Consider the following 13,404-nt stretch of genomic DNA (forward strand, 5'->3'; position numbering starts at 1 on the left):
CAAGAGGCAAATCCAACTAAAGTTATGTTTGCAGAAGTGTGGTTGCGCAAGTGGTTATGCATTATGCTTGTGCAGCCTGTTGTGCAACCAGTTGTGCAACTGCTTGCCCACCCAGTTGCACAAGTGTAATGGGCAACCACTTATGCAACAGAAAGATTTGGTGGAGCCCCACTAGTGCTATTTGAGTTTATGGAATGACACCATTGGATACTGCCCAAACGATACAAACTAAGCAACTTTGCAGAATTTATAGAGGCTTTAGAATTCAGCTTTTATTTATTTATGTTTATTTATTACATTTATATCCCGCCTTTTTTCCTCCATAAGGAACCCCAGGCGGCGTACGTAGTCCTCCTTCTCCATTTTATCCTCACAACAGCAACCCTGTGAGGTGGGTTGGGCTGAGAGTCTGTGACTTGCCCAAAGTCACCCAGCGAGCTTCCATGGCCGAGTGGGGACTAGAACCCGGATCTCCCGACTCCCAGTCCGACACTCTCGCCAGGACACCACACTGGAGCTTTTATTGCTACAGATACTTTTTTTTAGTGCAGAATACATACAGCCCTGACTGTAATTCAGTAATATAATATAAAGTGTAAGATTGTGGACTTGAGGAATATGACCAGAAGCAAAGGAAGAGGGAAATTCACTACTGTATTGAAAACCATTACTATAAGGCAGCTGCTACTGGGGGAAATGCAGTTATTGGGTGTACTTCATCTTTAGATGTCTAACAAGAATTGGGAAGTGCCAATACCATTGACCAAAGATATCGCGAGGTTCGGTTGTAGCTACTTGTGTTCAGGAAGGATTCATTCAGACTGGAATAAGTGCAGTGAGATAAGTAGAGTATTCACAAAGAAGAAGAATCTAATTCATGAGAAGAAGCTGCAAGGGCTCAGCCATGTATAACCTGTTAAAATGAAACTCGGGGCTGATGCATGCAGCTTATTTGGAGATCACTTTTCTACACAACTCTAATGTAGTAAAAATAGTCTTGTGAAAGTGCCCCAACACAATAAGGTCTGAAGATGCTGCACCCCCAGAAACATTTTCCAGCTGGCCATTTCTAGAATATGTTTATTCTTCACAATATCTCCACTGTTAAATGTCCAGATAAATGTTTTTAGAATAGGGAGCTGCCTCCCTTGGGGGTATATGGAAGCCCCAGTGTATGGGATAATGCAAGCAATTAACAGCACGCCTATAAAAGCGCAGGCTCAAATTCTGCAAAATGTAGCTGGCACCACCACCAGGATTGTTGATAAGAAGGATTCTTTATCATTGCAGGCCCAGTGATCTTGGTCAGAAAAATGGTGTGTGTGTGTCTCTGTGTTGGGTGTTTTGGAGAAGTGATGAATAGGGTGGGAACTGGGCAGCTCCCTGGGCTGCTTTCAACTGGGCTGAAAAGGAGTGGAAAAGTGCATAGGGGCAAAGTAGCCAGGTAAGTAGCCTGGCAAGGGGCATAGTAGCCTGGCAAGTATACCCAGTTACATTTCTAGATGTGTTGGGTGAGGGAAAAGACCTACTAATTATTTTAGAATTATAACAAGACAGTGCAGTTTCATAAAGTCCAAGTACACTGATTTTGGTCAGGAGCCATGTGGGAGCCTCTGTATTTGTTCTGGGTTTCCTGCACAGAAGTGACTTCTGTGTGGCAAAGAGCTTGAAACTGGTTCCCAGTAGCTTTGTATACACAGAGCAGACTCCAAATGCCTATGATTATTGTCAGACATGGGTGTCTGCCCAGAGGTTGCCAAGGATTATGTTACTTAAATGGGGACAGAGATGTGTCCCTTGTCTGCTTGAGGCGCTCAATGGTCTAGATGATCAACTTGTAAAGAGGACATAAGGTAATGATCTGTAGAGGATCTTGTCTTGGAATGGCCTTTGGACACCTTCCAGGCCCAATTCTATCTATTCCCTGCAAATGGTGTCCTGACAACAAAGAGGAGCTGGCAGGGTGAAGGGGAGTACAAGTGTTGATAAACATAGATGTCTTTGATTTAATCAGGACAGGAGAAAGAATTTGGTGATGCAGAAAATTTGGAGAATCCAAGTTTAGTAAATAAGGCCTTTTTAGAATGTCTTGGGTTTATGGCTTTTCTTGACTTCACAATGAGCAAATATACTTGACCATTCTTTTGAGTCACTATGACACAGCCTGGAAGACAAGCCAATTTAATCATATCATATATAGCAATGCTGAGAACAGATGTGGCTAATGAGTCCTTTAATAAATACTGAGAAATCCGTCTAGAGAGAAATGGTTACTCAATATGAAATAGAGCTGAAGGAATCCCCCCCGCTTCATTTATTTTATTTTTGAAAGACCTTTAACCTGTTGTTTAATCTAACTGAAAAGTATAACCGTGGCTTTAGAATAATTTGTATGTATTCTGAATGCTTTTGGCATACATCTTCTTATTAGATGAGAGAACTGTAGTCTGCAAATCTTTAATGGGTGCATAGGATACATGAAGTTAATTTGGAGCAGATGTGTTGTCTTGATACCATTATTTGTAATGATTATCTTCATGCACAATTTCCTGTTTGGTCCAGGACTATACTTAAAAGAGGGCATATTAGTTAAAAAAAAAAAAAAAAGACTATGATCCCTGATTCTCCAAAAAGGCTAAAAAAGCCCCCAAATCTTGATGCGTTCTCTATTAAACAATATAGAATGATGCTTCATCCTGTCATATCTGTGCGTAGCTTCTTTCTATTTATCATTGCGGATAACTATGATACCAGAAACAACTGGGCAATTTCAGTGTGAAAGGAAAGTTCAGTGTATATGTGTATATTTTGTACACATGTGTCTGTGTGTGCTTATGTATATGTATAATATACAAGTACAAGTTCAACCATAACAAAAACTGAAAATCTTGTTGATCAGGACCTATATACTTCTCTAGTGTATGTAGTTTCGACCTCTTTCAGTACTGAAGCAAGGAAGAGAGTTTCACTTGTAGAGTTATCTTTTGGTGTAGCCCAGAAGTAGGCAACATTCAATGTTCCAAGCTGTTATCTGGCCTACCAAGGCTCCACAGCCCAATCCATGCATCACAGTGCCCATGGTTTCTTCATCAGCCCCATCTTCCAGACTCCAGGCAGCTTGAAGAGTGGCAAGGATGGAAAAAGACCATGCCTTGCTACCCCTGTATATTTCATTTTTTAAACCTTTAAAACAAGTTAATAAGCCATAAGTTATCTATATCACTGGAAGTTTTATGTCATGTCTCAGTTAATTGATATGCAGCACAGTCCCATGCATGTCTACACAGGAGTAAGTCCTACTGAGTTCAATGGGATTTACTCCTTGGTAAGTGTGCGTAGGTTTGCAGCCTCACTCCCCTTGTTTGGGCCTATGAATTCCTGCAATATATTAAAAAAAAACATTTTTAATTAATTGGCTTCCTGTGTTTTTTTTTTAAATAAGCCTAGTCTGATTATTCCATACAGTGTATCCAGGACTAGAAATTTACTACCATAGGAGAATTTATCTGTGGCCTGTATACTACCATTGGAAAACAAGCGTTTCTATAGCTAGCAGATTTTAATTATTGCTAGTGTTAGCTCAGGCAGTAGTTCCATTGCATCTACTAGGGATGGGTGAATCTGTCAAACTTGATTTCACTCAAGTTCTCATTTTCTCAATGCTAAATTTGTTCTGGCCCAATTCCACATCGCAATTTTTTTTAGTTCACATGAAAATTTGCATGCAGTTTTGTGCACATTTTTAAAAAATCCACATTTGTACACATTTTTCCAAATGTATGCATTTTTGTGTGCTCTTTTGCAAATGTACACATTTTTCTTCATTGAATAAAGCTATATCGTGCAGATTTTTGCAAATATACTCATTTTGGAGCATTTTTAAAGAACATACACATTTCTTGTATGCTTTTTATTTTTGTTTTGGCCGACTGTATTCCAAATGTCAGGAAGGTACTGTATTCCAGTTCATATTTAGGTTTGGGAAATCTGAATTTGGTAAGTTCACATTGATAGGCAAAGCAAATGTATTTCTCATCCATCCCAAGTATCTATGAATATTGGTAAATAATAATGTCTCTTTATAAGAACTACAAGGAAAAAAAACCCTAATCACTGAGGCTGTTCTCTTACTACTTGCAGTCTAGTTCAAATTGCTTACAATAATCCAGACCTATAGAGGCTTGTATCACTTTTATCTATTATAATTGTTTGCCTCATCTGCCTTTTGATTTCATACTAAACACCCACTGCACGGTTCATAAGGGCCAGTTCTTTATAACGGACAGTTCTCATAATCACGGGGTGGTTGCTGGCTGCAGGAAATGTGATGTTAACATTGGGCCCCTAGCTGTTGTAAGCTAGTCATATGCAGGCGAGGGATGTGTGAATCAGCAAAACCGGAGCTCACCAAAGTTCTCCCAAATTCCATCTCGAAGCTTGTTCCGACTTGAGTCCGTATCAGATTGCAAGCTTTGTTTTTTCTTTTCACATGAAAATCTGTGCATATTTTTGTGTATATTTTCCCAAATGTATGCATCAGTTGTGCACATCTTTCAAATGTATGCATTCATCTCCCATTGATTATTTCTGTGCATTTTCAGAAAGTACGAATTTTTCATGCACATTTTCCAGATGTATGCATGCTATTGAACGCAGTTTTTTTGGTCTGCAAATCACAGTGCAAGCTTGGAAATGTAAGGGCTTCAGCTGCAGATTGCATCTGAGTCCATGTTCAGTCCAGAAGGTGCAAACTGGGTAAATCCTGATCAAAAAACAAACTGAAACAAATTTCTCATACCTCCCTAATGCAAGCACAGATGCACACAGGCTCAGGACTTTTTTTTTAATGCTACTGCAAGTGGTTTCTAAATGTAAGTTATCAACAGTGTACAAAGAATCTGATCCCGAGCATGGTATTGTACATGGAGTGCCAATGCACGGAAAGCACATTCAAGTGACTTTCCCAAGACTGCCACGCATGGTTATGTAAATTAGCTTACATTTTCTCCTTAAAGTGCCAAGTGATTGTTTACAATGAAATAAAAGTGTCCTGGAGGGATGGTTGACTTAACAATGTAACTGTGAAAGCATTTTCCCAACTCTACTGCTTTTCATTGTCAAAATATAAACAAATGTCAGGGCGATGTTGGCAGCCTAATTGTGCAGTAAACTACACAGAAAGTAATCGGAAAGATACAACAGCAATAGGTTATTCAAGTTGTAGCATTTGTAATTAAAGCTTGTTAGAGTGAAAAATGGTGGTGGCGGGGGAGAGAGTTGGGCAGAATAAAGACTTGCCTAGATAAAGCAAAATTCAGTGTCTTTTGGCATGCATGTGAGTTCTAAATCAGCCCACAGAATAATAATTGCTTTCATGTTGTAGACATGGGGCTAAAAAAACCCACCCTCTCACATTTGTAGAAATGCACATCTCCACTAACTGCATTGGTGACAGATTGTGACAGACAGGTTCCAGCTCTAGATTGTTATAACTAACAGCAGAAGTCAGTCTATATTTTTATTATGTTCTTCCTAACGTCTTTGGAATTCAGTAATAAGAGTTCCAAGAAAAGGCTATATGTTACACTTTGGGGATGTTAAATGGACTTTTTGTGCTGTCTGTTTCTGCAAACACTCAACCTCTTAAACCCTTCCCCCCTCCCCCTCTCTCCCCCCCCTCTCCCCCCCTCTTTCTCTTTCTCCCCAGGACGGGACACTAATGTATTAGTCTACATTAAAAGGAGGCTGGCTATGTGTGCAAGAAAACTGGGGAGGACCAGGGAAGCTGTGAAAATGATGAGAGATGTGAGTTTGGATTTGTGTTAATATTGTCTATTACCTTGACCAGTCAACATCATAGATAGGATGCTAATTTTGCCTGTAGATCAAGCACAACCTAAATACCTAACGCAATGGTAATGCCTGTTGTGCTTAGCCTAGTTGCTTTTTGTGGGTGTTTTCAGACAATACCCCCACCCGTCACACCTGTCTATACATGGTGAGGTTAGAAGACATTCTTTGGCCAATGTGCTTTCTCTCTTCTCCTCTCCCACCCCTTATCGCATGTAGAAGTTAACTTCAGACCATATGAAGGGCTGGCCGCTCTTCACAATCTGATTCATCTCCCTTCTTCTTAAACTGCTTTACATTTTATTAGTTCGCTACCAGCATAAGCTGCTACTATTTCAATTGCATCATTGTGAAGCTGTTGGGCGTTGGACCAGTCTTGAGGCCTAGTTGAATGTCACAGTTCTCTCAAGATCATGATCCTGACAGATGGCCATTAATGGAGAGGGTGTGTCTATATGAGAGGATTTCTCTTTCTACACAGAGGAATCCCATATTTTTTTTAGCCATTTTTTCTTATAGAGCCAAAAGGGAATGAATGTTATCTTTTCATTTCTTTACAGGAGCCATAGATAATCTTATGGGAAAGTGGAGTTCTAAAAGGTCTCCACACAAGTGATTGCTATTTTTATAGATTCCATAAATATTAGAACTCTAGGAGACAGGGTGGAGGTTGTGGGTTTCGTTTGAAAGGTATGTGTCCTCTCCTCTCTCCCCCAAGGCAATAACATGAAGCCTTAAGATGTGAATGAGGTCATCTCCTGGGAAATAAGGCAGGGATTCCACAAGTAGTTGGCTTGTGAGAAATAACCAATTTGTAAATTATCTGATAGATTTTGGAATCTATGCACAATATGTAGGGCTGGGGTCTCCAGCGTGATGCTCGTGGGCACCTCTGTGCCCATGGACACCTCTCTTGGTATCCACTAAGCTCCCTGCACCTCCTGCTTTTTATTTTACTTCTGAAGACTTAAAAAAAAAAAATTAAACTTTAACTGGGAAGTTGTCATTCTGGAAAGCAAAGTGCTGCCCTCCAGTACTATCTTTATTTGGGTTCAAAAGAGAGATTTTGTGTTTTGGAGCTCAGCCCCTGCCTCTTCCTTGTACTTAGGTTCTTGGGCAAGTGACTTTTCTTTTAGTCTCAGCAATTTTCCTTCTGGGAAATGAGTTGTTTGTGGTAAGCAATGTTAGTATGGTAGCCATTTTATGAATGGGCAAGCACCCATATAGCAGCCATTTTGTGAGAGTGCCCACAACACTCTCAGAATTTCAAAGGTGCCCACCAACCCCAAAAGGTTGGGGACCTCTCTGTAGGGTTTATTTAAGTTTCATTTCTGGAACACTGGTCCCAAAACTTATTAATTGATATGTATAAGAGCTCAGCTTTATTTTTCTCATTTCTGCACTTAAGACAATATTTTACAGAAACAACGCTTGTGTTTTGTTTTAACAACCTTCCAGTCCTTGCCAGACTTTGCTGCATTTTAAGTATCGTTGTACCACTAATGCGTGACATACTTTATGGATAGTCCCTGCACTAAAAAAACTGAGATATTGCGTTCTTTTGTAACCTAAGTGAAAATGACATGGAAGTGGAGTTCCTTCCTACTGTCACTCTTGGCATTAGGAATCTCAGCATGAGGCTTTCTTCACTGGCCTGGAATTGCGCTCTTAGTCCATCTCATCTTGTGCACACAAGTATGCAGTTTCATTTTCTATCTTTCCACTAATAATGTATGTAAAGGGGATGTGCAAACCGATGGATCCAGTCCAGGCTTCCTGGGATTACTACTAATCCTGGGGTATATCTCCCCCCAAAGTAGGGTGGTTCACATGGTGCAAGTATGCCCCCCTCAAATCAGATCCTAATTGACTTGCTGTCTCCCAGGTGCCTCCTGCTATCTTTATGGGTTCCATTTACCCTGTTATTATTCAGCAGGGAACATTGCTGGGAAGCTAGCATGCAGTGTTTGCATTCTTGGCAACTTCCAGCATCAGTTTCTGTACAGCATGTTGTGGCAGACAGGTGCCAGTTCCATCTTACTTCGGCAGTCCCTTTCACAGCTACACCAAGTGACAACCCTAATTGCCCAACCCTTGGTTATGCTTCTGAATGGCAGCAGCATAAGAGACCAGGGTGGTGGCATCAGGGTAAAGCCCTATGGTGACTATAGGAATCAAGTTGTTTATCAAGCCTACAGAGAATCCCCAAGCACTGGAAATGTGATTCTGCCTACCACACACACATACACAGCCAAAAATGATGCCAGAAGTTCCTCTCTCTTCTCTGGATGGGAAGGTAAATGGCACAATAACTTTTCCATTTCCTTAGGATTTAAAACAGGACTATAGTGAGTCCTATTTATAGTGACACTATAGTGATTGTGTCATTCTTATAGCAGTACTCCAGTTGCATTACCTTTCATCCTGCTAAACTGTCATTCATGTGTCTTGGTAATTCAGTTCAAATGTTATGAAAAATAATTCCACTTTGGGAAAGGAAAGGCAGTCAACCCTAACACAGAGTGAGAAGTGCATTAGAGTTCATGTTTTTTCTCCCTACGTGCTGTTATTTGATTGCATTTATTCTGAGAGCAAATGATGGCTGCCTTCACAGTTGCAATCAACATTGATTTTGCCATCAGAATAAGTAAGACTTTTTAAAAAGAAACCTTTTCTGATGGAATTACTGTTGATTTGTAAGTCTCACTGTCTAGACAATGCACTTGCCTGATGTCCATGCTTATCACTTTGACAGAGAATGTTTCAAGAGGGGGGAGGGAAAGGTTGTTAGTCAGAAAGGACAAAAATGATCCAGAGGGAAAAAAATGTAATGTGTTTCTAATTTGTCACCAGTCTTCTGTTCTATTTGCTGGCTCAGAAAGCTTAGCCTACTTGTAATTACTTATTTGCATGATGCAATAGTAACCATTTTGTAACCCACACTTCTATGTTCTCAATGTTAGTATTAGTTTCAATTCCGGAACTTAAGTCACAGAAATGGTTTCCTACTTCTTCAGTTTAACAATAAAAAGGGCTCTCGTTAAACACACACACACATCCTGGGACGTCTATGAATTCAGAGGAAATTTGGTGGATTGTGATTACTTTCCCTGCTCCTTTCACTGTGCATAGAAATGCAATGTCTGTGTTGTGTTATCATTCAAATATTACTCTCTGTTTTCTGTATCCAGTGTATGGATTCCAGTGGCACTTTAGGACAGGGAGTGAACTGCAATGCCTTCTCTTTCTGGGCCCAAGACCTTGGCTTTTAAACCTTCTTTAAACATCAAGAGAGGGAAGGAGTCAGAATCCAGCAATGCCACCTTTTAGAAAGAGACAGCCTCACCAACAGCACCGGCGCAAGCTCTCCCACCACCTGAGGCAGGAGACGTGGGTGCTAATGCCCCCATGGCTACCATTGCATTGCTGCCATTGCTGCCACCACTCCCCATTGCGGTGTCCCACTCCTCTGTCCCTCACCCAGGTCCCAGGAATTGCTGTCGCCTCTGCCACCACCACCTGCCCTCTGGCAGGGTCACTGAAGAGCTGTGTCAGCCACTCTGGCTGGGTCAGCTCTTCAGAGAACCAGCCATGGCGAGGCCCAAATGCCTGGCTTTGAGGGGATCCTTCCTCAGAGCCAGGTATTGTGGGAAGAGTGTCCCAGAAGATTGCCTGTACAGGCAGTCTCATGAGACACCCGTCCTACAATGCCTGGCTCTGAGGAAGGATCCCTTCAGAGCCAGGCATTTCAGCCTGGTCAGTTCCCTGAAGAGCCGCACTGGCCATTTTCTCTTGCTGACACAGCTCTAGGGAGAGCCCTCCCTCTCTCTGGTTCACTCTGAGGTTCCCAGAGAGGCCAGGTGCCTGCTCCAGAGAGGTCCGCTGGCTGCTTTCCCACTGTAGCTTTTCCTGCTCCCCCCATTTTGCTGCCTGAGGCAGGGGATTCACCCCACCTCATGAGAGTGCTGATCCTGCTCTCCAGTCCAGTTTTGGAAGGGATGTTCCCATCCCATTTCCTTGACTCAAAGACTACAAGCACCAACACCCCATCAAAGACTACAAGCACCCTTATGTTGGTCTTTGTGTAGCATTCCCTGTTGTCAGCATAATCAGAGCATAATTTGAGGCGGATCTTAGAGCTTTGTTTCAATATCCAGACTCAGCCCTAGAATATACAACCCTGCCGTACTCCTTTCCCAATCTTAAACCAGTCCGTTGATCCGTGGTCTGTTCTTACCATTGCTACTCGGTCGTTATACAGATTCCTCAGGAGGCAGACAAGATGACTTGGTATCTCCATACCACCAAGAACTTGCCACAATTTGTTATGATCCATACAGTCAAAGGCTTTAGAATAGTCAATAAAACAGAAATAGATGTTTTTCTGAAACTCCATTATCCAGCGGATATTGGCAATTTGGTTTCTAGTTCTCTGCCTTTTCTAAACCCAGCTTGTACATCTGGCAATTCTCGTTCCATGAATTGCTGGAGTCTACCTTGCAAGATCTTGAGCATTACCTTACTGGCATGTGAAATAAGTGCCACTGTTTGATAGTTTGAACATTCTTTGGTGCTTCCCTTTTTTGGTATGGGGATATAAGTTGATTTTTTCCAATCTGTTGGCCATTTTTCTGTTTTCCAAATTTGCTGGCATATGGCATGCATCACCTTGACAGCAGCATCTTGCAAGATTTTAAACAGTTCAGCTGGGATACTGTCGACTCCTGCTGCCTTGTTATTAGCAATGCTTCTTAAGGCCCATTCAACCTCACTCTTCAGGATGTCTGGCTCTAACTCACTGACCACACCGTCAAATCTATCCCCGATATTATTATCCTTCCTATACAGATCTTCCATATATTCTTGCCACTTTTCTTGCTCTCTTCTGCTTCTGTTAGGTCCTTGCCATCTTTAATACCCATTTTTAAAAAAATACCCATTTTTGCCTGGAATTTACCTCCGATGTTTCTAATTTTCTGGAAGAGGTCTCTTGTCCTTCCTATTATCTTCTTCTGCTTCTGCACATTGCTTGTTTAAAAATAATTCCTTATCTCTTCTGGCTAGCCTCTGGAATTTTGCATTTAATTGGGCATATCTCCCCCTATCACTGTTGCTTTTTGCTTTTCTTCTTTCTTGGGCTACTTCTAGTGTCTCAGCAGACAGCCATCTTGCCTTCTTGATTTTCTTTTTCTTTGGGACGTTTTTTGTTGCCGCCTCCTGAACAATGTTGCGAACTTCTGTCCATAGTTCTTCCAGGACCCTGTCTACTAAATCTAGTCCCTTAAATCTATTCTTCACCTCCACTGCATATTCATGAGGAATATTAGTGAGCTCATATCTAAGTGATCTGTGGGTCTTCCCTATTCTCTTTAGTCTGATTCTAAATTGTGCAATAAGAAGTTCGTGATCTGAACTACAGTCAGCCAGGTCCTGTTTTTACCAGCTGTATAGACGTCTGCCACCTTTGGCTACAAAGGATGTAGTCAGTCTGATTTCGGTGTCAACCATCTGGTGAAGTCCATGTACAGAGTCGTCTCTTAGGTTGTTGGAAGAGAGTGTTTGTTATGCACAGTGAGTTGTCTTGGCAAAATTCTATCAGCCTATGTCCTGCTTCGTTATGTTCTCCCAGACCATGCTTGCCTGTAATTCCAGGTGTCGTTTGACTACCCACCTTAGCATTCCAGTCTCCTGTAATGCAAATAACATCTCTTTTTGGCGTATTATCCAGTAGGTGCTGCAGATCCTCATAGAACTGATCTACTTCTGTTTCTTCAGCATCTGTGGTTGGGGCGTATATTTGGATCACTGTGATGTTAAATGGCTTACCCTGAATTCGAATTGAGATCATTCTATCATTTTTGATTGTACATATACCTTCTTATTTGTTATTTTAATCATGTATAGTACCTTCTTGTGTTCTATGATAACCGCAGAGTTTTGTAGTAAGAGGGAACACTCCAACGTTTCTCTGCATTTGTATAAACAATAAAACTACCATTCTTCCATAAAACTGTCCTTTTTTCTTTGTCCTTTTAATATTATTTCTCATTTTTTCTAATAATGCAATCTGCCATACTCTGTTGTATCATTCTTTAAGCGAGATTCCTTTTAGATATTTCAATTTGCTGGCTATCAACAATCTAGCTGCAGTTGTTAGAAATCTTACAAGTGTTTTATGTAATAAATTCTCTAATACATAAATAAATTTTATGTAATAAATTACCTTGAAATATTCTCAGTAATGCCAATTCTGGTGTTTTTTATATGCTTTATCCTGTTATTTTACTAATTTCTAGGAAAAGGAAGTCCCATATTTTCTTCAATTTGCCATGTTCCCACCACTTGTGTTGTGTAGTGCCTGGTTCTTGACATCCCCTCCAGCAAAATTGACTGTTGTCTGAATTAATATAAGATAAGTGCACTGGAGTGAGATCATCAGCCTTGTGAGAACAGTTTAACCTGGTGCTGAAAAGACGACAGTTTTGGCACCAGGGAGGCCTCAGTGGGGAGATCATTCCATAATCAGGGGCCGCCACTGAAAAGCACAGGCCCTGTCCAACTCCACAAACAACCCAGGCAAATCACAAAGCAAACTTTGATCTTAGGGGTTCATCTTGGTTTGCCACCAAGGCAATTTGGAGGAACACCTCTCAGCATTCATCCGTATTCGCCATCCTCTGCAACATTGGAAGGAGTCCTAGATCAGGGGTGGGCAGAAGGTAGATCTAAAGAATTCTGACACCCAGTTATTTAACAACAACAATAAAATGGCTTCCCTCACCTGCCCAAAATTATACTGCTGAAATGAAGAAAGCTTGGGGGATAACCGAGTTTTGTGCAGAAGGACTGTGAACTCGGTTCAGTTGAGTAGCACTCTACTACATTCCCTAACTCAGATGGCTTGAATTCTAAGTGTTTTTAATTCTAAGTTTGTGTCTTTTGCACCTGGCTCTGTCTGGTGGATCTCAAGCTTCTAGCAAAAAACCAAAGTAGATCCTGCAAGCCTGACGTCTGTCAATCCCTTGTCCTAGAGCACACCTTTTGGATGACTCCATGCAGCTGCTTGAGGAAGCTAATTCTCTTGAGTTCGCTCTGGAGCCCACACTTAATGGAAATGACTGATACAGAATCTTCCATCACAATGTCACCACAGCTACAGTTGCCGTCGAACAGGGAGGGACATAAATATTTTCTAAGCGAAGCAGAGAAAATTGAGCTTGGAGAAAATGGACCTCTGAGGTCAATTCCAACTCCGCCCCTCCCTCTCCAGCACCTTAAAAGGATCCTACTGGGAGGGGAGGTGGGCTCACAACATTCTCTGTCTATATCTGGTACACTTCCCTACCTCCAGATCCATTTCACTGTAAGGGAGCAGCAGTTCCTTGCAGCTTCAAGTAACCTGTCTGGAAGTGGGGGAGGGAGGGGAATGGGCTGAGGAGGTGTGTAGCAAAGCATGGAGGGTGTCCATGGAAGTTAATTCCCTCCCCAGCTTTGGTGCAGAGCTGAAGGACAATGAGCTGAAGGGAAGCAAGTGGCGTACATTCCAGTTCCAGG

The 13,404-nt window shown here is 41.6% G+C and overlaps 1 protein-coding gene across 6 annotated transcripts in view; it reads left to right on the forward strand.

Annotated features, from left to right (window-relative positions):
- ST7 (suppression of tumorigenicity 7) overlaps positions 1-13,404 on the forward strand; it is a 165,665-nt gene that overhangs the window by 125,950 nt on the left and 26,311 nt on the right. For all 6 annotated transcript variants that reach the window (XM_084810820.1, XM_084810819.1, XM_084810815.1 and 3 more), the window contains one exon: positions 5,708-5,805. In XM_084810820.1, the coding sequence (XP_084666946.1) occupies positions 5,708-5,805 (98 nt within the window). The remainder of the gene's footprint in view (positions 1-5,707; positions 5,806-13,404) is intronic.

This window comes from Heloderma suspectum, chromosome 7, assembly GCF_057233095.1.
Source record: "Heloderma suspectum isolate Gila_16-S chromosome 7, 16-S_ref, whole genome shotgun sequence".
In the NCBI taxonomy this organism is placed as follows: Eukaryota; Metazoa; Chordata; class Lepidosauria; order Squamata; family Helodermatidae; genus Heloderma; species Heloderma suspectum.